The sequence below is a fragment of the Bactrocera tryoni genome, chromosome 1 (assembly GCF_016617805.1).
Source record: "Bactrocera tryoni isolate S06 chromosome 1, CSIRO_BtryS06_freeze2, whole genome shotgun sequence".
In the NCBI taxonomy this organism is placed as follows: domain Eukaryota; kingdom Metazoa; phylum Arthropoda; class Insecta; order Diptera; family Tephritidae; genus Bactrocera; species Bactrocera tryoni.
This window is the reverse complement of record NC_052499.1, coordinates 964282-988012: the sequence shown is the minus strand read 5'-3', so window position 1 is coordinate 988012 and position 23731 is coordinate 964282. Positions and strand designations below refer to the sequence as shown.

At 36.5% G+C, this 23731-nt stretch overlaps 2 protein-coding genes across 4 annotated transcripts in view; one reads left to right on the top strand and one right to left on the bottom strand.

Moving 5' to 3' along the window:
* The first annotated feature begins 4788 nt into the window (after positions 1 to 4788).
* Positions 4789 to 8143, top strand: LOC120767942 (actin, indirect flight muscle). The gene is made up of 3 exons (XM_040094325.1): positions 4789 to 4905; positions 6393 to 7340; positions 7440 to 8143. The coding sequence occupies exons 2-3, from the start codon at positions 6416 to 6418 to the stop codon at positions 7643 to 7645; spliced, it is 1131 nt and encodes a 376-aa protein (XP_039950259.1). The 5' UTR covers positions 4789 to 4905; positions 6393 to 6415; the 3' UTR covers positions 7646 to 8143.
* Positions 8144 to 11169: 3026 nt separating this feature from the next.
* LOC120782795 (A disintegrin and metalloproteinase with thrombospondin motifs 9) overlaps positions 11170 to 23731 on the bottom strand; it is a 70213-nt gene continuing 57651 nt past the window's right edge. For 2 of the 3 annotated variants that reach the window (XM_040115269.1, XM_040115270.1), the window contains 19 exons: positions 23120 to 23435; positions 22664 to 22816; positions 22046 to 22200; positions 21748 to 21888; positions 20508 to 20910; positions 20324 to 20411; positions 19700 to 19846; positions 19436 to 19591; positions 18729 to 19303; positions 18260 to 18439; positions 17651 to 17776; positions 14978 to 15204; positions 14423 to 14911; positions 14198 to 14362; positions 13942 to 14124; positions 13516 to 13878; positions 12830 to 13444; positions 12561 to 12701; positions 11170 to 12478 (listed from right to left, as the gene is read on the bottom strand). In XM_040115269.1, the coding sequence (XP_039971203.1) occupies positions 12609 to 12701; positions 12830 to 13444; positions 13516 to 13878; positions 13942 to 14124; positions 14198 to 14362; positions 14423 to 14911; positions 14978 to 15204; positions 17651 to 17776; positions 18260 to 18439; positions 18729 to 19303; positions 19436 to 19591; positions 19700 to 19846; positions 20324 to 20411; positions 20508 to 20910; positions 21748 to 21888; positions 22046 to 22200; positions 22664 to 22816; positions 23120 to 23435 (4575 nt within the window). In that variant the 3' untranslated portion in view covers positions 11170 to 12478; positions 12561 to 12608. Of the gene's footprint in view, positions 12479 to 12560; positions 12702 to 12829; positions 13445 to 13515; positions 13879 to 13941; positions 14125 to 14197; positions 14363 to 14422; positions 14912 to 14977; positions 15205 to 17650; positions 17777 to 18259; positions 18440 to 18728; positions 19304 to 19435; positions 19592 to 19699; positions 19847 to 20323; positions 20412 to 20507; positions 20911 to 21747; positions 21889 to 22045; positions 22201 to 22663; positions 22817 to 23119; positions 23436 to 23655; positions 23663 to 23731 lie in introns of those variants that run through there. The other variant, XM_040115271.1, reaches the window with a different exon arrangement.

Here is a 23731-nt window from a genome sequence, read left to right as displayed (position 1 = left end):
CGTGGCGAATAACTTTTTGTTACTTAAAAAGTAAATACTTACATATTTATTAAAAAGTATATAATTAGCGTGATCTTTGGAGTTAGGTTTTGGCAAATCTGACTACTCTTTTGACCCACTTAAGGCGGCTACAGATTCGCATTACTTTCACTGCCGAAAGAATATACCTATAATATATGTACACATGTAAGTATGTGTGTGTATACAGAGGTGCTGAAGTAGGCCACGTAGAAATGCTGCGAATTTATTAATATGAGAGAGGGAAAATTATGAAATCATTGTGCAAATCATAGTGTATGATTTAGTTGAGTTAGGAAAATGGTCACAAACAATTTGCTAATGTGGTTTGAAGCACAAAATAAAACGAGAGACATTTCATAAATTCACAAAGCGCTACTAATAAGTAAAATAGATGTTCAAGGTGGTGCAAAATTAGCAAACTTCATGATGCTTGCAGGCATATAGAACTTTTCTGAATCGTAAGCAGATATAATATATAGTATACAGCTGTTATCAAAATAATATAAGTGTTGTTGCAATCAAATTTTTTGTTCCTTTCTCATCGAATTTGTTTGAATATTTTGCCCTTGACTCTTTTCTGTTCTCGATAATTCCCGATTTTCATAAGTAAGTGTTGCCTAAAACTCATTTTCAACCCTTGTGGATGAGATAGGCTGATATATAATTTGTAGGTCATAGAAAGCAATCCACAGCTGAGCAGTTTGAATTATTCCAGAAATTAATTTCTAGAGAAGAAGGTAAAAGGTACATATGGTACAAAATATCATCGGGAACCGAGTTTCGGTGATACAAAATGTTGTTAAATACGCATCAAAAGCAGAGCCCTTGCTCCTCACATAACTAGATTCACGAAGCAACAGGGTTAAACAAAATTAAGGAAAAGCAGCACATAGCCCGAGAAAATTCATTTTCAGCAGAACAAAAAAAAAACTAGATATTGAGTGGTCATCAGCTGATTATTATCTTAAACAAAAATCGGGAATAAGTATTCGCTGATAACGCCATAAGAGCGCTTCAATAGCTCGCCCAGTCTCCCGATTGAAAATTTGTGGCGAGACATAAAAAAAGGAAGTCGCTAATAAGGCTGCCACAAATATTAAAATGCTTTCGAAGGCTATAAAGCAGCATGTAGCTCAATTCTGAAATTTTGTGGAATTATGGAACCTAGGAGATGCCATGAAATATCTCCTTATTTAAAACTATGTATTTAAAAAAAATCTTTTATTTGGATATTTTTTCATCATTCCTTTTATTTTGAGCAAGCCATTTTAATTTTAATTTCAATACAATTTTTTTATGAATATATACATTATTTTTTGTTTATATATTTTTCATTGCTAATTATGTAAGATTAAGGAAATATATTCGAAATAACTAAGACGCATTTATAATATTTTTTCCTTCAGTATCCTTGAACCCAATTTGCACTCCAATTATTCTGATAATAGCTGTACATATGTATGTATGTCTGGTTAGTCATTTTTCTGCGCTGCAAATATTGACAGACAACGTAATAAACATTATATGAATAATACTTAATGTTTTAAAATTAATAAATATTCTGTGGCTGCACCAAGCGGTAATTAATTCTTTCAATAAATGTTTGCTTGAATCAGAGAACGTGTTTTACATATGTTCTCTACTTGAAAAGAGGTCTATATTCACCACACTATAATTTTATATTGCATACTTTCAGGCTGTACACATTTCTTGGCAACATGTTGCTGACATGCTGATAATAATAATAATATCTGAGCTTCATAGTACTAATCATTAACCTCACCCTAATACCACAGTAATTCCACAGTAATTAATACTTTATGTGTGAATATAATAGTTGTGAATATATAATGTAAACTTCAGACAATCAAGACAAAGCAACCACTGCAAAGACAGGGAGGACGAAATTTGTGTGGACCCTTTACTTGTTCGCAATGGACCTTTGTACACCATTGTATAGAGGATGCTTTCAGCTTTGATCCCAAGTTTTATCAATTTAGGATTTACAAAATCTATTGCATATATTTTGAGGCTCGCGATTTAATAAATTTTTAATAATTTATTTAAATTAAAATTCTCCTCCTGGCAAGCTGAAAAAAAGCAAATACCAACCAATAGTTGGTAGGTAGTATATTAATAAGTTAGTAAGTAGATGAATATTTTTAAATTGACCAAGCAAAAAAGTAAACCAATGGCAGCTAAAAGTGCCTGAATGAATTTTCTATATCAAATAAAATTGAGGACGCAATGGGAATGATAAAAGCTCTGAGCGTACAATATCTAAATTTAAGTATAATTTATTTATGTATATATTTTACTTAAAATTTCAATAACCTGAAACGAGCCAACAAAGCAGCAAAACGAATAGCAAAAAATATAAATAAAACAAAACAAAAAGTTTACGGCACTGCAAAATCTGAAAAAAAAAATACTTGAAGCATTAACCAATCAATTGCTATTTAAAAGCTCTGCAACACAAACGACACGAGCAGAAGTGAGGCAGTCACTAGAGCATTCCTCAGACTAGTATTCTAGTCGTTAGTATTTGAGATGGAATGACTCAAATACCACTTTGGTTCTCGGTGCGAAGCGCCAAACACTCACACACACGCACATGTTGTTTTAATAATATTGTAAGTGAAACAATAGCAAAGGTCCTCCTTGCTACTCACCGCAGCAGCAGGTAGTCGAAGACAAATGGACGCGACATTTCCCTGCCCCAAATTTATGTAAATTTCAACAACCATCCCTTACATACATATGTATATGTATATATATACGAAAATGTACGTGTGGCGTGTTTCCTATTTAGCCAATGTTGCAAGCAAACGTAAATTAGTTGCCTGTGGCACGCAGATTGCGTGGTTGAGGCCGCCAACCTTGATGTTGATTTATTGGCGTTGTTGCTGTGCCGACGATGGCTGATCACTTAATTGCTGTCACCAACTACAAGTGCTTATTGTACGCTTGTAAAAGACGCCAAGCAAAACTTACAACAACAACAAGTGCAGTGTAAGCAAACGGGCGAAATGCTTCATTTCGAGTGAGCATGAGAGATCCCATCAGCGGCATCAGTCCTTCTACGGTTCGTTTCTATTTAAAAAGCCATACAGTGCCGCTCGCTCGCCGGCAAGCGACAATCGCAAGAATGCGCAGGCAATCGCTGCCGGCGTTTAGAATTTGCATTGATCGCATTTTCCTCGAGTGCACTCTCTCTTCCTCCGTGCATCATCCGACTTAGTGATTAGTGCTACTGTTGTTGCTGTTGCACTGTTACTTGCGTTAATTAGCCACAGATTCGCTGTTGCGCTGAATACTTTTGCTGTTGTTTTGATTCTTCGGCTTTTTAATAGCCCGGTGATCTTATCGATTAGACGAATGCTGTCGGAAGTGTTTGGGGTTCGGTGAAAAATCGCCAAGTATTTTGAGTTTGCTTGCATTTAAGCAAGTGAGAATGCTTGAGTGACTGCAAGCAGTTCCATTTCCATTAGCGTGTTTACACTTACTCAGTTGATATATCTGTCGATGATTGCCTATCGAGCTAAAGTGGAAACGTCCCCAATATACATGCATTTGTGTTGTGGTAACGCATACTCACGCACTTCCAACAAATACAAAGGAGGGTTGATTCTTTCATAAACGGTACTTTTACTGATGGTCATTGACTCATCGATTTCTCTTAATTTATTTATATTTTCCTTGACCTTTAATTAATTAATTTAATTTTTTAAATTTTATTTAATTTTTATTTAATTTTTTTACGAAGAGAAGTTTATTGTTTACTGAATTATAAAAAAATAAATCACATTTTTAATTAGGTTTTATAGAAGTTTCTGAATCCCTACTGAACCCCTTGAAAATTTCATATCTTTGTGTGTATCTTCATATTAGTTTTAACAAATAAATAGTATGATTTTGTATGGACCCTTCATTCATGGAATCTCACTTTCCCATCAAATTTAAAGCTTTTAAGATATACCGTATTGAATATACAAAGCTTACTAGACCTCTAGTAATTCACGAGTGACCAAAAGGACCTTTCGAGTATATACGACTCTTCAATGCTCGCTGAGCTTTCATGAGGTCCTGCTAGATAACAAAAGTTCCACACGCTCTCCGTCTGACATGTGACGTGGGCGTCCTCCATACACTCACCTCTCGTTTAGCAACAGTTGATAAAGATTTCGAGAGCCTAGAGGTAGTCCACCGGAGAGAACTAATTCAGGACTCTCAAATAACTCATTACACATATTTAGCGCAAGTGAAAAGTCTCATGTCGTATGAGTAACCACAGCTGATTTCAGGGAACTACAAAGATAAGAAATTGTGGTCACCTAAAAAACTCACACGGCTTATTTGGAATGAGCGGTGAACCATTACAAAGCACCATACTATTTCGAACACCAGTACACATTTGGTACAAAGATTTTCAGCATCTCTAATCATTGCGATAAACTCACCAACACAAGCTTGGGCCTTCGTCGATTTAATTACAATTGCATTTGGCCGAAAATTTCGCAGTTTGTTTGGTTGTTTGTGGCATAATAAATCAACAGGGCGCTATGCTAATATACCCTTTGTATGAATGTGTCTGTGTGTTGGTTAATTCATTTTGATTATTTTAGAATTTTTGTCATGGTGGCTGCGTTTCGTTACCAGCCATTCCGTTGCCGAGAAGAATGCAAGAATTTTTGCCTTAAATTGCCATGCAATTTTTTTCGCAATCAACCTCAGCAGTGGTGATATAAAGGCACTGCGCTGGGATCGTCATTCCATTTGTTGTTTGGTTAGGGCGCCAACGAGGACCCACACGAGCAGACTCTATAAAAAATCGAGTTCACACATAACATAAAGTTCGATTTCCATTCGATTGTTGGCCGCAAGGTAATACGGTGCTTCGAGAATTCAAAAGCCTTATAATTTTCACGAAAATAGGAAACAAATTTATTAGAGAGCCTTGAAGGAAGTGCATAAACAATGCAAAATAATTTGTTTTTGTGAAAAAGGAAGAGGGAAGAAAGTGACTGTGAGACATTTCTGAAGTAAAGTAAAGTTCTGTATACCAACAGTGAAAGCTGAGATCATGTGCGAAATATGTGATTAAGTTCAAATACACAGTTTAAATCTTCAGAATGACTACCTGTAACCGAACTTGTCAAAAGAGTGAAGTTTTCAAAAAAGAATTTACTCTCTGCAGTTATCATATTACATAGGATAATTAAGCACGACATCGTCGTGTTAAATTCAAATAATTTTTGTTTAAAAAGCGAAATTGTGAATCCAGTGTGGTACCCGAGCATTGACGTGTCATTATATTTCGTTACAGTTATTCACAAGTGAGATGAATTTCAGTTTCGGTTTTGTAGACCAATATTCAAAGAGTTTCTGTATGTATTTTCGTAGTAGAATATCACGCGTAATTTTGCAGGCGTCTTGCAGACATACGTTCTTAGATTACACTGCCTTTGTAAAATTCTCGTTTACAAAACTCTTCTGTACCGTTGCTGATTTCGAATATTCAATATCCGTGAGCTCAATTCAAATAAGTCTTGAATTAAGTATTCTCTCGCACCGTTTGTTAGTGATTACGCAATGAACAAGGGCGTGGCTATATTCTTGTTGCAACACGCAATGAATTCTTACGCAATCGGCGTGTAGAAATAGCAACCGACCGAAGTACTTTCACGAGTGTATTTTTGTGTCCGAGAATTAAGGATCTAGGGAATTAATGAAAGTGAAAGGGGCCAATAAACAGCGCTTGCTAATTATAGCAGCCGTTTTATGCGCTAAAATAAATAAAAAAGCTGATATATCTAATATTATTTATATTTTTTTTGATAAAAGAAACCCTACAAATTTTCATTTAATAAATTTAGAATATTTGATTAATTCAATAATTTATTGAAAAATATATAATGGAATTTGTAAAACGTTTTTGCCTTTTTATTATAGAAAATGAAGCGAAAACATATTTAACTCAACTTTTCGTTAACCAAAATTTTCCAAATTCTAAATTTTTTGCGGAACAGAATAAACTTGTCGACCGTTGTTTAAAATCTAAGAAAAATATCAAACCTGGCAACTTTTTATCCAACTCATACTTTTTTGATCGAAATCAAAAACAAATAATTATTTCATTTATTTAAAATTCGAAAGCGTGTGAAATTTTCAATTGAAATGTTTTACTACGTTTCATTCCTATAGTATATAGAGTATATATATTGCATTTCGGATAAGTCTGTGCAAAATTATTAAAGTTGTAGGCATTCGGAAGTAGAAAAACAAATTGCATATCTGTCAATATCACAAAATATGCATGTGAAAAACTATTAAGGCGATAAGTTGTCATCATTTGCATAATTCATTTGCAGAACTCACTTAACTAACTGCCAAAATGTGTGACGATGATGCGGGTGCCCTGGTTATTGACAACGGGTCTGGTATGTGCAAGGCTGGCTTCGCAGGCGACGATGCGCCCCGTGCCGTATTCCCTTCGATTGTTGGCCGGCCACGCCACCAGGGTGTGATGGTGGGTATGGGTCAGAAAGATTCCTATGTAGGCGATGAGGCGCAGAGCAAAAGAGGTATACTCACATTGAAATATCCCATTGAGCATGGCATCATCACAAATTGGGATGATATGGAGAAAATCTGGCATCATACGTTCTACAATGAATTGCGTGTGGCACCTGAAGAGCATCCAGTATTATTGACCGAAGCGCCCCTTAATCCCAAAGCCAATCGTGAAAAGATGACCCAAATCATGTTCGAGACATTCAACTCGCCCGCCATGTATGTGGCCATTCAGGCTGTGCTCTCCCTGTATGCTTCCGGTCGTACCACCGGTATCGTTTTGGACTCTGGTGATGGCGTTTCGCACACTGTACCCATCTATGAAGGTTTCGCCTTGCCACATGCTATTCTGCGTCTTGACTTGGCCGGTCGCGATTTGACCGACTATTTGATGAAGATCCTCACCGAGCGCGGTTACTCATTCACCACCACTGCCGAACGTGAAATCGTGAGGGATATTAAGGAGAAATTGTGCTATGTTGCTTTGGACTTTGAGCAGGAAATGGCTACTGCCGCTGCATCCACCTCTTTGGAGAAGTCGTATGAATTGCCTGATGGTCAAGTGATCACCATTGGTAATGAGCGTTTCCGTTGTCCAGAGGCGCTGTTCCAGCCCTCATTCTTGGGCATGGAATCGTGTGGCATTCATGAGACTGTCTACAATTCGATCATGAAGTGCGATGTCGACATCCGTAAGGATCTGTATGCCAACTCGGTCTTGTCTGGCGGTACCACCATGTATCCAGGTAATTTAATTGTTTCCACAAAAGAGCCAGAATGAATGAATAAAGCGTTTGCGCTGTTTTCGATTTATTCACTCGAATTTTTTTTTTATATCTTTACAGGTATTGCTGATCGTATGCAAAAGGAAATCACTGCCCTCGCACCATCTACCATCAAGATAAAGATCATTGCACCACCTGAGAGAAAATACTCCGTCTGGATTGGTGGTTCTATCTTGGCTTCTTTGTCCACTTTCCAACAGATGTGGATCTCCAAGCAGGAATATGATGAATCCGGACCTGGCATTGTGCACCGCAAATGCTTCTAAATCTTTCGATCATGAAAGATTGCTGAATGCTTTAGCGCAAGAACACTCACACAAAACTAGAATTAACAACAATAACAAAAACAACATACCTACGTTTGGATACTTCGACTGCCGGCAAGACATCGTGCTGAAAGCGAATGTAACCATCAACACCAAATTCATGGCGCAATCAAGAACTTCAATTACAACAACACAAAAGGCATTGGTAACAACAAGAACCAAAAGACGCTACAGTTATATAGGGAAAGCAACAACAGTAAACTTAGGCAAATCAATAAGCACACAACGAATGCTCAAATTAATGGCGCCAAAAGTAGTGACATTAAACACCAAAACAAGAAGAAGAACGCACATAACGGATATCATACGACAGTGCACATGTGCGCCATCTATAGGAACTCTTTTTGCATTACATTGTGTTTGCACGTGAAATTTCAAATAAATTTCAATTTCCGGATTTTAAAAATAAAACTCGTGCAAAACTGAAAATTTTTCTTCAAATGTGCTCACAAAATAAAAAAATGTAAAACTAAAAAAAATATGAAACCAAAGTCACCAAAATTTAGAAATAAACAGCAAATTAAAACGAACACCTTCCCATTGACTAACCAAAGCATGAAACATTATATAGAGCATATACAAAAAGGAAGAAAACTAAAAAAGAAAAAAACAAAAAAAAATATTTATAATTTATAAAAACCAAAGTGCTTTTCTATTTCATCTTTTTAAAATTATATTAAACTTAATTAAATGAACAACAAAATCTTTAAGTAAATTATTTGAAATTTATTTGAAATAAATAAGAAGCCACCAATTACAGTTTTCAGCGCAAATAGAATGGTATTTCAAATGATAGATTTTATTACTTGCCGATAGTTTTACTCTAAAATGAATTTATGGAAAATTTAGAGTATACACAATTTTTTTAGATAATTTTTTAAAATCCTCTACTTTACTTATCAGTAAAGGCTTTCATATGCTTACAAGCAGGATGTATGCTCAAAAGCTTTTCACTCTCATATGTATTTCAGACGCAGGTATAAGCTTGCTTGATAAACAGAGAGGCCTCGAATAGATGAAAATATAATTCCATCGACTATGACCAGGAGTGTTTAAAAACATAGCATTCATTAGTTTAAGGGAGAATATTCCGGATTCGTTAGTAGCAATAACTCAAAGGGAGCCGAAATTGCGAAATAAGAGAGCTATAAGTTAAATTTTATTGAGGTCTTTTGCTGAAGGCAGGGTCGAAACACTTTATATCTATTAAACCGAGCTATAAACGATATTAAGGGCTTTTTGCACCTCTCTAATGGTGGCGTCTTGATCTTATCGTCGTTAGTATAGTTACAGGACGATTTAACTTATGCGAATGAAGTATTCTTGAAACCAAAACGGTTTACGACACACTTTTGCAATATTTTAATGATTCTCTGGAGTTGTTCCCTTAAAAAACTGAAAATCCCCATAGTTTTCAAATTTGTGGTGTGACTTTCCCAAATCCAAATAGACGACACATCGTATAGAAATATCCTAGTTCAGCCAATGCCAGCAAGCATAGCAAAATTGACCACAGAGAGAGACTTTCTTCAAAATCTTTCTAAGATTGCGTATATAATACTGAATTTCGAAATAAAGTCGTCTTCACGGCTAAGCTAGTTGCCTAGTAATTTTGCTTGCAATGAAACAACGGTTTAGTGCTTTCATTTTCATTTTAATGTTATTTCAGTGTATATTTATTTATGTATTTCTAAGCTTTAAGTTTTAAATAAAACGTACAATTATTTACACAAATACATAAACACATAATATGGACATATATTAAAGCAATTACATATGTATATTTATATATTTTATATGTATATATGTATGATGCGCCATTCATTTATTGGCAACACTGCCTTCTAGTTTAGGGGTGTTTTATGGTTTTTAAGGATAATTAGCAAGTTGTAAGGACTTGCTTGGCACAAAGAGTGATATGACATTTTGTATGTATGTTTGTTGAGTTCGTGTATGTTGCTGGCAGTGAGCGCAGGTCTAACAAATATATGACAGCGCACCGTTATATGGCTGAAGGTTGCACTATAAATTAATATTTTGTGTTATTCACTTAATAATTGCATTTATCATTATTCAGAGAACGAAATTTAAGTTTCTTCAAATTACTGTTAATTTTTTTAGTATTTATTTGAAAGTGGGTTTATTTTCAATATTTTTACATTTCCACAATTGTTTTTTAGCACGCCACAGGCGCCTCTAGACACTAATGCCGCGATCTCTAATTATCGTGCTTGTTGTTATTGGCCTTTAAATAACTAGAGTCATTGTATCGAACCTGCGATCAATGGGTTTGGCGACCGTAACTCAAATTTTGACACCTAAGAAGCCAAATTTTGAAATTCCTGATGAAATGTGAAATGTGTTCAATGTAAATAAGTTCAGCCAACATTTTGTTATTTGTTATTTGTTATTTGTTCTTTTTGTTTTTGTTTATGTATGGCCCACTAAAATTGTATTCTCTTCTCGTAGTTGGCATTAACTTTAACATTTATGAGTATTTTTCTTCATTTCTAAAATACATTTACAAAAGTTATTTATTAATTCATGATCGTTTGGTATGAATGGGCACTTGTTGAGAATATTTAGAAAGTTTAATTCTAGAAATGCCAAAAGTATGCGTGTAAATAGTATATTTGTTTTTCTAAATATTTATACATAAGTGTACAATGCATGGCAGTATAGTATATAAGTTAATGTGCGCAAGTGGCACATCTCTCCTTGCATATACTGGCCCTTATCGTTTCGTACGCACGTCTACTTTCACAGAAAATAGCGTTTGCACATAAGTTTATATACTCTATTATCTATTTAATGTGTTTTTTTTTGTTTTTGGAAGTAAAATATTTGTATAATTATAAGCACCATTTTTACGTATTTTAATTAAACTTTTAAATTACAGTAAAAACTTAGATTGCCATAGTTGTGACCTAGTACTAAACTACATTTATATTCGAGTCAAATGTTTTGACTTTAAAGCAACTGCTTGGAAGGAGTTTCAAAAGCAAACGAACAAATTTGAACTCATATTTTGTAATAGGCTATTTTGGTTTTAATAAACCCAAGATTTGTGTAATAAAAAAGGTCAAATATTTTTTGAAAGAGAGACAGGCGCGCCTGTGAAAAGTTCATGCGTTTGTTGTTTATGAAAAAGACTATATATTCATACTAATATGAGATATGTGCGTAATTAACAAAAACGGATTTGTTGTTGTATTTTTATGAGACAAGACGTTTTCAGCTCCAACGCAAGCAGCAACTAAATGCAAATGATTTATGAAATATATGGCTCATTACGTTGATGTACATACATACATACATATCTACAGATAGTTTTTACAATTAATTTTTTTTAAATTTTAGTTTTGAGTGAGTTTGTTGAAATTCTTAGTTATTTGTATTGTTTTGCTTAAAAAAATTTAATTTCATTAGGGCTTGCTCTAAGTTTTGTTAAAATTTTACTCTTGATTTTATTCTTAAAATAAATTTTTGGGTAATTTGAAAAAAAAATTCTTCCTAATTTCATAAATATACTGTGCAATTCGTTATATGTGTGTTTTAATTGTGTTCTGTTTTTTGCGCTAATGCGTGAGTAAGTTTTGGCGTGATTTTAAAATTGGTTAAACGTGGTTATACATATAAGTAATTCGACTTTTGCGAAGCCCATTCGTGCATTTCGAAAGCTTTTACGGATTTTAATTACGACTATTGCATTATTAAAAAATCGGCATGACACACACATGACGCCTTTGAAACTTGTAAAATTCAGCGATGTTTTGACTTAACACTACTTTTTTCTTTTTTTTTTCAAAATAAATACTTTTTCGTGCACTCACCATCGATCATAAAGCTATCGTATATATATAAAATAGTTACATATACTGTAAACTGTACTTACATACATACATATTTACCTAATATATTACATACATTCGCTTCAATTTTCAACAAAGGGTTGCAATTTATGGAAATAGCAAATTCTTATTCCTTTCGAATTACCAGCACAATATACTACATACATCTCTACGAATATAGTAAAATATTTCATTTAAAATTTGTTGCTATATTTCATTTTGTTAATTAATACTTTTCCAAACGGATAAAATTTTTTCCAATAAATTTTTGTGCCAAAACACACTGAAAGAATGAACAATATTACATACACATACTTCACGCTCGTATTGGCATATAACACAATTGGCAAAAGCTGAGAAAATTCAACTCTGCACTTAACTTAAGGTCAATATTTTATGTGTTTTATTTTTATTTTTAGTTTTTTTTTACTTTTGATTTGTGAGTTGCAACGAGTTTTTGGTTTTTTCGCATAAATTGTTCAGTGATCGTTTGTATTGCTAGTTTTTTGTGTGAGTTTGTTGCTGGCAGTTAACAATATCGGCTGAACACCAGCCGTTTTGAGCGCTTTGTGTTCTACTTCTGTTCTAAAACGTCTAAAAATTCGCTAGCAGTAGTTGGACTCGTTCATTCCCTGCTCGTCGACTAGGTGTTCGTCCACTTCAACAATATTAAAAGTACTTTGTGTTTATTTCTTCTGTGTTTCTGTATAATTTTGGTCTATTGCTTTCGCCTTTGTAGTCGCTGCTGGGTTATGTTGGCTTATGGGTGGGCGATGACATCGTCGGGTCATTCTATGGCACATAAAATTTTGCTTATCCATTGTCAGTCTGCATGCTCACGACACGTCTGCGACCATATCTACCGATGCCACGCCCACAAAACTGGTGGTGTGAAGACCACGAACCGAATGGTTTTGTGAGCCTATTCAGAGGTTGAATGTTTGGGTAGAATGAAAAAGGCGTTAGTTTGCAAAAGGGTTATATAAAGTAAATTAATATTTTACCCAACAAAAAGTTGTATCCACACTAAGGTTGTTTCAACCGATGTGCGATCATACATCTAGGTACAGCCCCGCATGCGAAAGTTGGCAACGTCCACAATAGCCACCGCAGAAAGCGCGACGTGAAACGGTAGAGGTGTCGAACTGGAATTTGTATGCAAATTAAAAAAAAAAAGAATTCTTGAAGTTTTTTTGTTTGTGTAAAGTTATGTACAGAATAATTTTGTTAACACTTAGAGATAAGCAGGATTGACAGTAGAGCTTTCACTTACCGGTTTAGATACCTTCATAATTACACTGTGACCAAAAGTGTCCCAACGCGCGCCGGCTCGTATGTGGAAACCGGTTTTTTCCAAGTTTATCGAAAAGTCGCCTTGCGGACATTCCTTGTTACGATTGTAACAATCGCCTGCGGAACCAAACAATTGTGGAGTACCGACTGTTTCCGCAAACGTAAAATCATTTTCGATTATACGTAAGTCTGGCAAATTTATACGTATCTTACGGAAGTTCGTACGTCCCGAACTGGTGCTGTTATCACGGAACTCTCGATTTCTTGACTCGGGTGGACATCTGTCCGGATCGGAAGTTTTATAATCATAGTAAATGGAATAGTTTTCAAGATGATTAACGGTTATATATTCTTTCGGTGAGCTACTCATGTTATGGCAGTAGACTCTACGTGCGCGTGAACGCACATATATGGTATATTCATCGTCCTGATAGTTGCGAAGTAGGCGACGTACGTCTTCACAAGACTGTGGCATACATTCACGTGGAGGGGGACATTTCTCCTTAATTAATCGCTCTTTTGTGGGGCAGACAATACGTCGTCCCGTCGAATCGTAGCAAATGATACGACGACGTCGGAAACCATCGCAATTGCACTGGACGTAATGACGGAAGAGATAGAGAGAGTGACAATTAGATTCCTAAAGTTACATTAGCGGATACTTACAGGAGTTATAATTTTCGACTCCTTTCGAACACAATTGTTGCAGATCTTCTTCGATGGTGGCTTCTTTAACGCATCACAGTAGCGATAAGCAATCGGATTGCCCAACACTGATTCACAATAAACAGAACGTGATTGATATTCTTCATGACAGTCGGCGGGACACTGCGTCCAGTCGGAAGTGTTCCATTTACAACTGATCTTGCAGGGCTTCTGCATACGCTTCGGCGTTGGTTTGCGCAAATGACGACAGTGGTATGGATCTATGATGACGCGTCGTCGCGGCGTTCCTTTAATCTCCGGTTTGTATACGCGAGCGCAATGAATCTCTTTCTGGCGCACACCATTACCACATTCAACGGAGCACTGCATGATTAAGAACAAGTAAATAAGTAGTTTGTAGATGAGTAGCAGGTGTGCAGAACTTACATTCGACCAATTGGACACATATTTGATGTTGCAACATTTACGCTTCGATAAGGGGCGTCGCTCTTTCGGACAGCCATAACCCATTGGATTTCGACATGTAACTGTACGATTCTTTTCACAATTGTCGTCACAAGCACCCCACTCATCGGCGAACCAATAACTGGCATATGAGCGCTGTGTAGCCTATATTTAGTGGTTAATAAGTTATATAGTAACCGCGTGACTTTCTTTTTTGGCAATAGCGACGTCAACTTACCAAATTGTCTTCGTACGAATAACACGGCTCCGTTTTACAGGCTCTTATTGTTTCGCGGAAAGAATCGCGCTTACGCTGATCACAGAGACTATCACTCTCGCGCGTACCATTTAGCATGCAACCCACACCACGCGTCTGCGTGCCAGTACCACACGATTTGGAGCACTACGAAATCATATAAATGATGTTTACTAGCTTGATGGGGATTTTTATTAACCAACTTACCGGCGTCCACTCGGTATAGTCCCAACAGCCTTCACGACACGACTCGTGTGGACTAAACTCGAACTTCGAGAGGCAATATGATAAGTCCACGATATTGGAGCGGCTGATATGTGGAAATGTTTGTATGCAATAGTAAGTTTTCTCACGCGTGCCCAACATGCCGCACGAAGCTGAGCACTCCGAAATGTTTGCCACGCTCAGCGAAAGCACACAATCCGTGTTACATTGGCGATATTCGATTGGCGGCTTTGCCGTCTCATCGCATAATTGTGGCGCCACTTTCAATGCCTTCGTGGTGCTTACACAAACCGGCAAACGATGTGAGCTGCCATGACATAGTGCATCACAATTACTCCAGGGCTGCTTTTCCCAATTATAGATCTCAACTTCTATCTCGGGCAATTGATGGAGCGGCTTATCCATGGTATACGTGTAGCTAAGTAACAATGAGTCGTTGTCCTTCGGTGCACTTTTGCTTATGGAAATTATCTGTAAGGCAACAAAGCGATTTCATTAATGCACTCGTGTTTACAAGCCACTCCGTTGAAGGCTCACCTCTACAACCAAATCACGTTTCATTTTACGTGCCACGGTGGTGTTGATATGCTCGACTAAATTTTCGGCGCCATTATATTCGATGGTTACGCCTGCATAGAATTTTATATTATGATAGCTGGTGATGACATTCTTGCCATTGAGTATGTAATTGCCCTCATCGTCGCGCAGTGCAATGAAATTCTCAGCGTGATAACCGGGTTGAGTAATGACTATGTTGGAAGCGCCTGCAAAGGTAGAAAACAAATAATAAAAGTGAGTTCAAAGTATACAACAACAACAGTTTGCTCTAATCAAAACTATTTGAATAAAATTTGTGTTTCATTTTACAAATAATAGAAGTTAATTACAATCACCATTACTAGATTTTCTTAACTGAAATTGATAATTGTTTAGTCTAAAATATATGGAGCTTCTTTCTTCCGTCAAAAGCAAACCGAGGCGAAAATTGCAGTATGTGAAAGTCTAGCAAAGCACAATTTGCGCATAAATCTACTCCTTATTTCCACATTTCAGTTTTGAGCTGCATATATGTATGTATGTATTGATCGCAGCTTAAGGTTAGCAATTTATGCTGAAGCACCAAAGCAGTTGCGTGCGAAGCAACTCATCGACAGCATATGCCCTACCTTAATTTGGTGATAAATACAAGTGGAATTTCAAAGGATTTATGAATTATCAACACGCGCGGTTCGCAAAGTCCAGTGGAGTCAAACTTTTAATGCCACTGTCGTGCCATGTATTACAATAACCAGTTCACACTTAGTGTTCATTAGCATTTCACACAGCGCGTGCGCGCCACGAATATTTCCAACTGTCTATCGCAATAGGCAGTTTGATTGACATTTCACTCCCATCGATTCAATTATCCGCTCGTCAAATGCATTTCAAAAACAAAAACTATTTTTTTTTTCAATTCTCGCACCAAAGCGTATGCGTGTGTGCTGGTAATACATAATTCATCAATAGTTCTGTTATTCAGCTGCTATTTTTAAAACCGGCGCTAAGGAGCTGTCTGATTTCGCGCGCATTAAAATTATTGTTTATTACTTACTGAGCACGTACATATGTATATCCTAATGTCACATTGTTTGTTGTGCGAACATATACAGTTGCGTGTGCTTGCGTGTGTTGTGTGGTTCATATGAATGTGTATTGTGTATGAATATGCACAAGTCTTAAATGCGATGATAAGCAATTTGTATGCATCGCATTAATTGCTGCTGTCGACACGATATACTATACATATTTACATATGTAAGTGCATATGTGTGTGTGCTTTTGGCTTTATCAGTTTTCTAATTGCCATTGAATAATCAAGTGGATGCATAATGCACTTACACATGCATGCATACACACATAGCTATACATATTGAGGTGAATGCACGAATAAATCATACAGATATAGAAATAAATACATATATCGATGGCTATGTCCATACATGTAGAAAAACATTTATTGCTCGTTTAATCGCCTCATACTTTGGCGCGCTGGGCAGTCAGACAATTGGCGCCATGCGTGACTGTGTGATAACACTATAACCTTGAACTTGAACTTTCCGATGGCCCATTTTTGCATCACACAAAAGCTGTCATGCGTTTGCATGTAATAAAGCTTCTAAGTAAATACTTGGAAATAATTTAAATACTCAGAGGTGTCAAACTTATCAGTGAGACAATTTGCGACATTTGATTTAATATTTTAAAGGGAATTGCTATCATGGCTCGAATTATCAAAATTCTTAGAAATAATTCGGGTTCCAAAAATGAAACAACTTAATTAGTTTATTCATGTATACAAGCACAGAAGTGTCTATAATTGAATTGAAGCTAATTGCCGCGCATTGACTCGAATGCAGGTATTCTTGAGAACTATGCCACTAAACTAAGAATGGAGGCATTTCTCATATGTTCAAAAAAACAGAAAAAAAGTTAACTCCGGTTGCACCAAAACTATAATACCCTTCACAAAAACAAAAACTTCCTTACAAAAACTTGATTCCGTTGATACTACAAACTGTAGTATGGCAGCTATATTGAAGCCCATGCCAAATGGTTACTTATGTATACATATTGTGGACATATTTAAGTGCATTTTATATTTCCGCCTATTAAACGACGTCACATAATAATTACAATAAGTTTAACAATAAAAACAATTACAGCATGTGTGATTAAGAAAAAAGCGCTGATTGACAGATAGTGCATATGCTTAATGTACTATGCCCGAGTGTATGAGGAAAATGCTGACTATACGACCAGAGCTGTCGAGCAAAATTATATGCATCATATTAATTAAACTTTTAGAAAATGACTTGTACTCGTATTCATTAGTTAAACATTACTAAAAAAATATTCTGAAAATAGTTTCGAAGGAATATTTGTATAAAAAACTGTATTTTTTTTTAACAAATTAAAAGATTAATCATCAGTTTGGCTCCAAATCGTTTGTTAAATACCGTGCTGCAACTAAAAAATCTTTATTTATGTTGCATATAAAATATTAGCAGAAATATTTTCGTTGCTTTCATATACTTGTATGTATGATATGACTCATGTGAGGAAAGCACAGGTGAAATAAATTTATTTGACATGTGAACATGCCAAATTACTTTAATGACAAGCCTTTCTATTCCTTGGTAAAGTTAACGATCATATGACATAATTTATTACCTTTTGGTATGGTTGTCACATAATAATAATATAACTCGGACTTGGTCTTATACAAATCGGAGACGTAGAAGTTGCCGGTGTACTCTTGGCAGGTTTCGTTGTGACCCTCACAAACGCCACATCTATCTGCAAAAAAATCAGAAATATTGTGATTTAATACAAAGACAAACATGATAAATACATTGGAATTTTTTAGTTAAAAACTCATCGTGTGCTTTTGATAAATTATTGCCTGTGATTATTCGGTTTTAATGTTTCATAAAAAGAAATTTTATGGCTCCGCACGTTAGCGAGCGAAAGACGATTGACTCATTTTGCGCTATTTTTGCGTTCAGGAACCTGTCATGTGTGCCACATCACCTTGACTGTCCATCAGTGCAATGCTTTGCCGCTGAAGGTCCAGCTGTTGCGGTTCCGCGCGCTATTCTCAGTTTATTTATGTGTAAAATGTGTTCTGGTGTATTTGTAGACAGACGGGGGTTTTGACGTGGCACAAGGTTCTTTATATAATACATCAGTTACTCTTCTGCTTTTAGTTTATATTACATTAGTTCATATTGTTTTATTGTTGTGTTGCTAATTAGGCTTTTGTTTATTTTTGCAAATTACCTATTTTCGCCAGCGAATTCAATTCATTGTCACAACCTGCCGGCCGGCAAATGCCATTGACACATTTGTCGAAGCTATCCAACGAGCATGTGGTGCCATCTTTCACCTTGTCCGCGAGCATAAAATACGCGCTGTTGTCTTCTAGGCGGCAAAACAGTTTGCATTTCTCGGCCGAGGACACTACAAGGTAAAAAAGCAAGAATAAAAACAATTGTTGAGTTAGTTAACATATTTTCGAACGTATAAATAAAGTAAAAAATCTGGAAAAGAGAGCTATATTGAACTGATATACTCCTTTGGGAAAAATATATTACATAGTAGTTTGGCATGAAAGCCTTGGAAGTCCGAAATATGATTACTACTTTAAAATATCAAAATTAATGATTTTAATGCAAAGAAATTAGCAGCCACTGTTGCCAGATTTATTTACTGAAATTTTCTTTTGGTGTATTTTCAACCGCATACTTACGTCCATACTTCGGTATCCATTTCGCCGAGCGGGCAATGCCTTTGCTAGAGAAATTCCGACCATTCATTTCGTAGCACTGCTGCTCACGTGAATCTAAAGTACCGGGTGGACACGTGTGTGTGTTGCACGAACGATATTTCTTTCGGCTGCCCGCACAGTACTTGCCACCGTTTTTCGGCAGTGGATTATTGCATTCGCGCTGTGATTCCTGCACGCCGCCGCCACACGTCAGGCTGCAGGGTGTAAATTCACTCCAGGGACCCCAACCGCCTTGAACCACTTGCAACAATTTGCCCTCGCGCGGCACGCACTCACCCTTCTGACACCAGTATCGCTCGTTGTTGCACGGTGTACCATCGGCCCACGGCAGGTTGCTGCTGCGACAGTCACTGCTGCTGCTGTCCGTCTTGCACCACAGTCGCTTACATTCGCCATCGATGCGGCAGTAGCGCGACTGGTTGCCGTGTATTAGTTGGCATTGATGGTTGAGTGAGTAAATTTCGCCGGGCAATTTGTTGTTGGCGATCTTTATGAAATGCGTGGGTGTATCTTCAAGGCATGATTTGTCTTCTTTTCTGTATTGTGTTGTAGAAGATAAATGAAAGAAAATGTATATAATTGTGAATTGTTGTTGAGAGGAAATCGTACGCGGATTTTGAGATTGCCAGAAGGGTCAAGACTCAACAAATAAGGTGCCAAAAACTTACTCTAAAAATTCGGAGACATAATTACGCGAACAGTCCGACCACGACCACGGATGTATGTCACTGCCCATTATACTCGACATGATATGCATTTTACTCTTCGTACCTGGTCGGTTGAATGGTTTACAGAGGTCGTCATCATCGTGAGGCATGTTTAAGCTACAGTAAAGGAAATTTTAGTAATAAGAGATTTGCGTTACAATCGACAATAGAAAAAAATTTGGAGGAAGAAAGTCGACAAAATGTTCACAATTTAATTCGACTTACACGTGACCCAATTCGTGTGCAATTGTAAATGCGGCTGGCAGTCCGTTATCTTGTACTATGGCGCACGATCGTCGCTTGCAGACAGTGCCCAGTTCAGCCAAACCCAAAGTGTCGCAAGGCTCACCTTCGTTGCGGCAAATTTGATCGCTGTGAACGAAATATTCGCAAACAAATATAAAAACACTTTTAGTAAGTATTCAGGGCAGAAAAATAGAGTCTCAAGCTATTTCTTATATTTTACTATTTTGAGTTCATTTACATAAGTAATATTCTATCAAATTTGAGCCAGAAAAATTCAACATTTTGAGTAAATATTCGTGCGTTCTTCGGATTCGGCAACTATTAAAGTTTATGGAACCGGAGCAGATCTGAGAGATCCAAATATAATCAGAAAGGTGGTTGAGTCAGGAGCTCTATGCGAAGGCTTTTTGCAAAAATTCATCCAAAATATATATATGTATGTATGTATTCGAAAGCTTTCTTGAAAATGTCTAAATGTCAAAAGAGAATCAGTGAAATTGCAGAACCAAATTTTTGTGACATAACTCAGAAAGCAGAAATGTTAAGGTATGTGCAATTTATTTATCATGTGTGCTAGTAAATAGTTCATTATCTCAAACTCACCGTGTAATGAGCATTGCTGTGTCGTAATGGTACCCTTGCTTCGAAACGACGCCACAAAAGTCCTTTAGCATAGCAGACGCCGACGTGGCTAAGAAGAGAAAAGAGTGTATTCAGCCTACTCCTTAAATTCATTCTCTCTCTGTCACACACACACACTCACACACAATCTCAAACGAACACTCACCTTTCCTGCGATCGTCGCGTAATATCAATATATTCGCCACAGTTATATAAATGGAGTTGCCAATGCTAGCATCGGCGTATATGTTCGAAACAATCGATATCAACGTCAATATGTATGACTTCAGATCGCTGCCATGAAACTCACTCATTGTTTTATCAACCGCCACCAGCACTTCCATCGTGAAGACATGACGATCGACATAGTTACGCTTCTTACGATGCAACCTCGTGAATAGACTCTCTTCGAGTTCTTTCAAATCCATGTCGAATGAGTCGGCGACGGCGTGTCTGGCATTGCGACGCGAATGACGCCACACTTTGTGCAACACCTCCGAATCGCCATCACCGGTCTGATTGACCGGTTGTATGAGCAGCGAGCCGAAACTTGTTTTAATGTAACCAGTCTGGCGCAGAAAAACAACAAAAAAATAAAAAAAAAAATAAATGTATTATGCAAATAAACAAATAAGATAAAATGCGAAATAAACATTGGCAAATAAATGAGTTTACTAATGATAATAGCAGCGACGGTGTGGAGGAAATAATGCCGCTCATTAAGGAGGGGCAAAAAACTATTCTAAGCACTTTAATGTAAGTGGTTATGTCTGTATGTATTGTTATAAGTACACAGACTCATACTCGATTGCCCACTTCTTGGCACTGGCTAACTCATATAGATATGTATACATATGTATTTGTTATGTATGTATGTGTGCAGGCGTCTATTATTTCTATTTATGACTGCGTTCTTGCCTTTAAGGCATGTGCTGGTCGATCAGTTGGCATGAGCAGAGGTGTGGCCCACGCAGATATACATACATAAATATGCATGTTTATTCAAACACATTTAGCCATGCAAACATATAAACACACAAACAATCATTTCTTATACGCCAGCACATAAAGCTGATTTATTGCAAATTGCAAATACGTCTAATAAATGAATTTATGGCGATCGGATGCTACCGTACATACCGCGGCGACTGTCGCCGAAGGCGCGTTTGCACATACAGACGGCAATGAATTGAAAAGACAAAATCCCGGCTTTGCACGGTGCAGACAATAAAAAATTTGTCTTTTCTAATTATGCTTGTAATTGCTGATGGTGCGGTGTGGGCGGTATTATGCTGGGAATGTGAATTCTTGCTCGTTGTACGAGTACAGGGGTCTTATGAGTCTCTGCGCCGTTCAGTTTGTTCAAAGCAAAGATTGATTTCTAGTTAAGGAAGGGAGTGACTCACCATGCCATTGCAGAGCGACACGGACACCGTCGATTGGTCGTCACCTTGCACTACGCCCTTGTAGTAGCAACCCAAGTAATGGCCACTTGCTTCGTCTTCCTCTTCTTCTTCCTCGGTTCTATTGTTAAGTATACGAATTACCTAAAAACGAAGTTAAAGTGTAAATTAGGTGAAGAAATGTCCAGAATTTAGCATTAAATAATGCCTAGAGAATCAGAAAGCTTATCTTTTATGTTTCTAAAATATCTGTGTTGTTGGTTTAATCTAATATTCATTCTTTTATTATATTTCTCCTTACACTAAATGTTTGCGGTGGTATGAATGATGTGTCCTGATATAAAACCAAATGCAATTCATGCCCGAAAGCATTTATTATGTATTCGGGATGTGGATCCCAAATTTGACTAGATTTACTACGAAATGTACCCGTCTCATCGAACGCTGAATAATAACCTGAAACATAATTAAATTAAATAAAAAAATGAAATAACGAAACAGTAAGAAATGAAATAACATAAATTTAAAAAAAAAATAAATTAATTAAATTAAGAAAGCACCCAAATAGTATCTATAACAAAATTTTTATACTTTATTTTATATTAAAGTCGAAAATATGTTTTAAAATAATGTTAAATTAATAAAAAATTAAATACCCATTTAGTAATTCATTCCAAATATAACAGTTTTACAAAATTGTTTAATACCAAAAAAAAATGCTAGGGATTGAAAAGGGAAAAATTACATATTTTATAGATCCAAATATTGCAAGTAAAATATTTTGGTTTTATATAATTTCTTAATATAAATTTCTTTGTTATATTCCTCCTGGAATCTAACTATTTCTATTGGTTTGTCAAAGTATTTTCAATAATTGTTTTTCGTCTGTTCTTATTTGATCAGTGTAAGATTTGCTTACCATTTGTTACGCTGCTTTTATTACGATTTGACTCGTAGAGCAAATCATCTTCGCTTAGTTTGGAATTGTACACCTTTCTCGGCGTCACAAAATCACTGGTGAAATCGTCCGGAATGCTGTTGTTTATATCGCCAATGTCGTCTTTAATATCCTCTGCAAGAAAACGACAGCGATAGAATGATAAAAAATTTAAAACTAAATTAAAATTATTTCAAACACCAAACGGCTTGGCACATGCCACGTTTTGTTTAGTAATATTTTTTTTGCTACTCTTTCTATAAAATATTAAATTTTTTCTGGGTCGGGATTTGGACTCTAGATAATCGCCTTGAACTTGCTTTGGTCAAAGGCTGTGCTGAATTTGATGCCACTTGCTTGTGGTTACATTCGTTAAGAAATGAATATTTCGGGACATACGACCTATAGTCGATTTATTGATTTTTAAGTTGCACTCACCATCTTCAGTCCACTGCTCGTCGCCAATAAATGAATGATTTATAAAAATCGTTTGGATGTCTGGCGAGTCCACAACGGGTGGATATCCTGTACTACTCGTCCACGTATTTGATTTGTTTGAAACACCCGCGGTTATGTGAGCACCTTTCCGACTGCTGCTGCCGTTGCTCCCCGGCTGGTACCAAATGATCAAGCCCAGCAAAAGGCCGAAAAGTATCACGCAACATATGAGAAATGCATTCTGCTTCCAATGTGTGGACATATTGCGGCATTTATTTTTGTAAAACCACCACTCGCAAGTCTTCTTAATCACAAGCTGAAAAAGAGATTACAACAAAAATAATTAAGTACGGCATTTACACAAAAACTGCATAAAATATTGTGGGTCAGAGGCAAATGGCAACACGACAGGCCTCAAATGACGAGTGTGCGCTACTTCGAAAAAATTAAATTTTATTAATTTGAATTATTCAATACTCTGCCCTGCTTTTTAAGCTCGCAATACAAAACTTATTTGTAGGTTAGTGTGGACTCACATACTTAAGCGTCGAGGTACGTTTTATTAGAACTGTAATAATTTTTGCTTCCCTTTTCCATTTGAAAATGATAAAT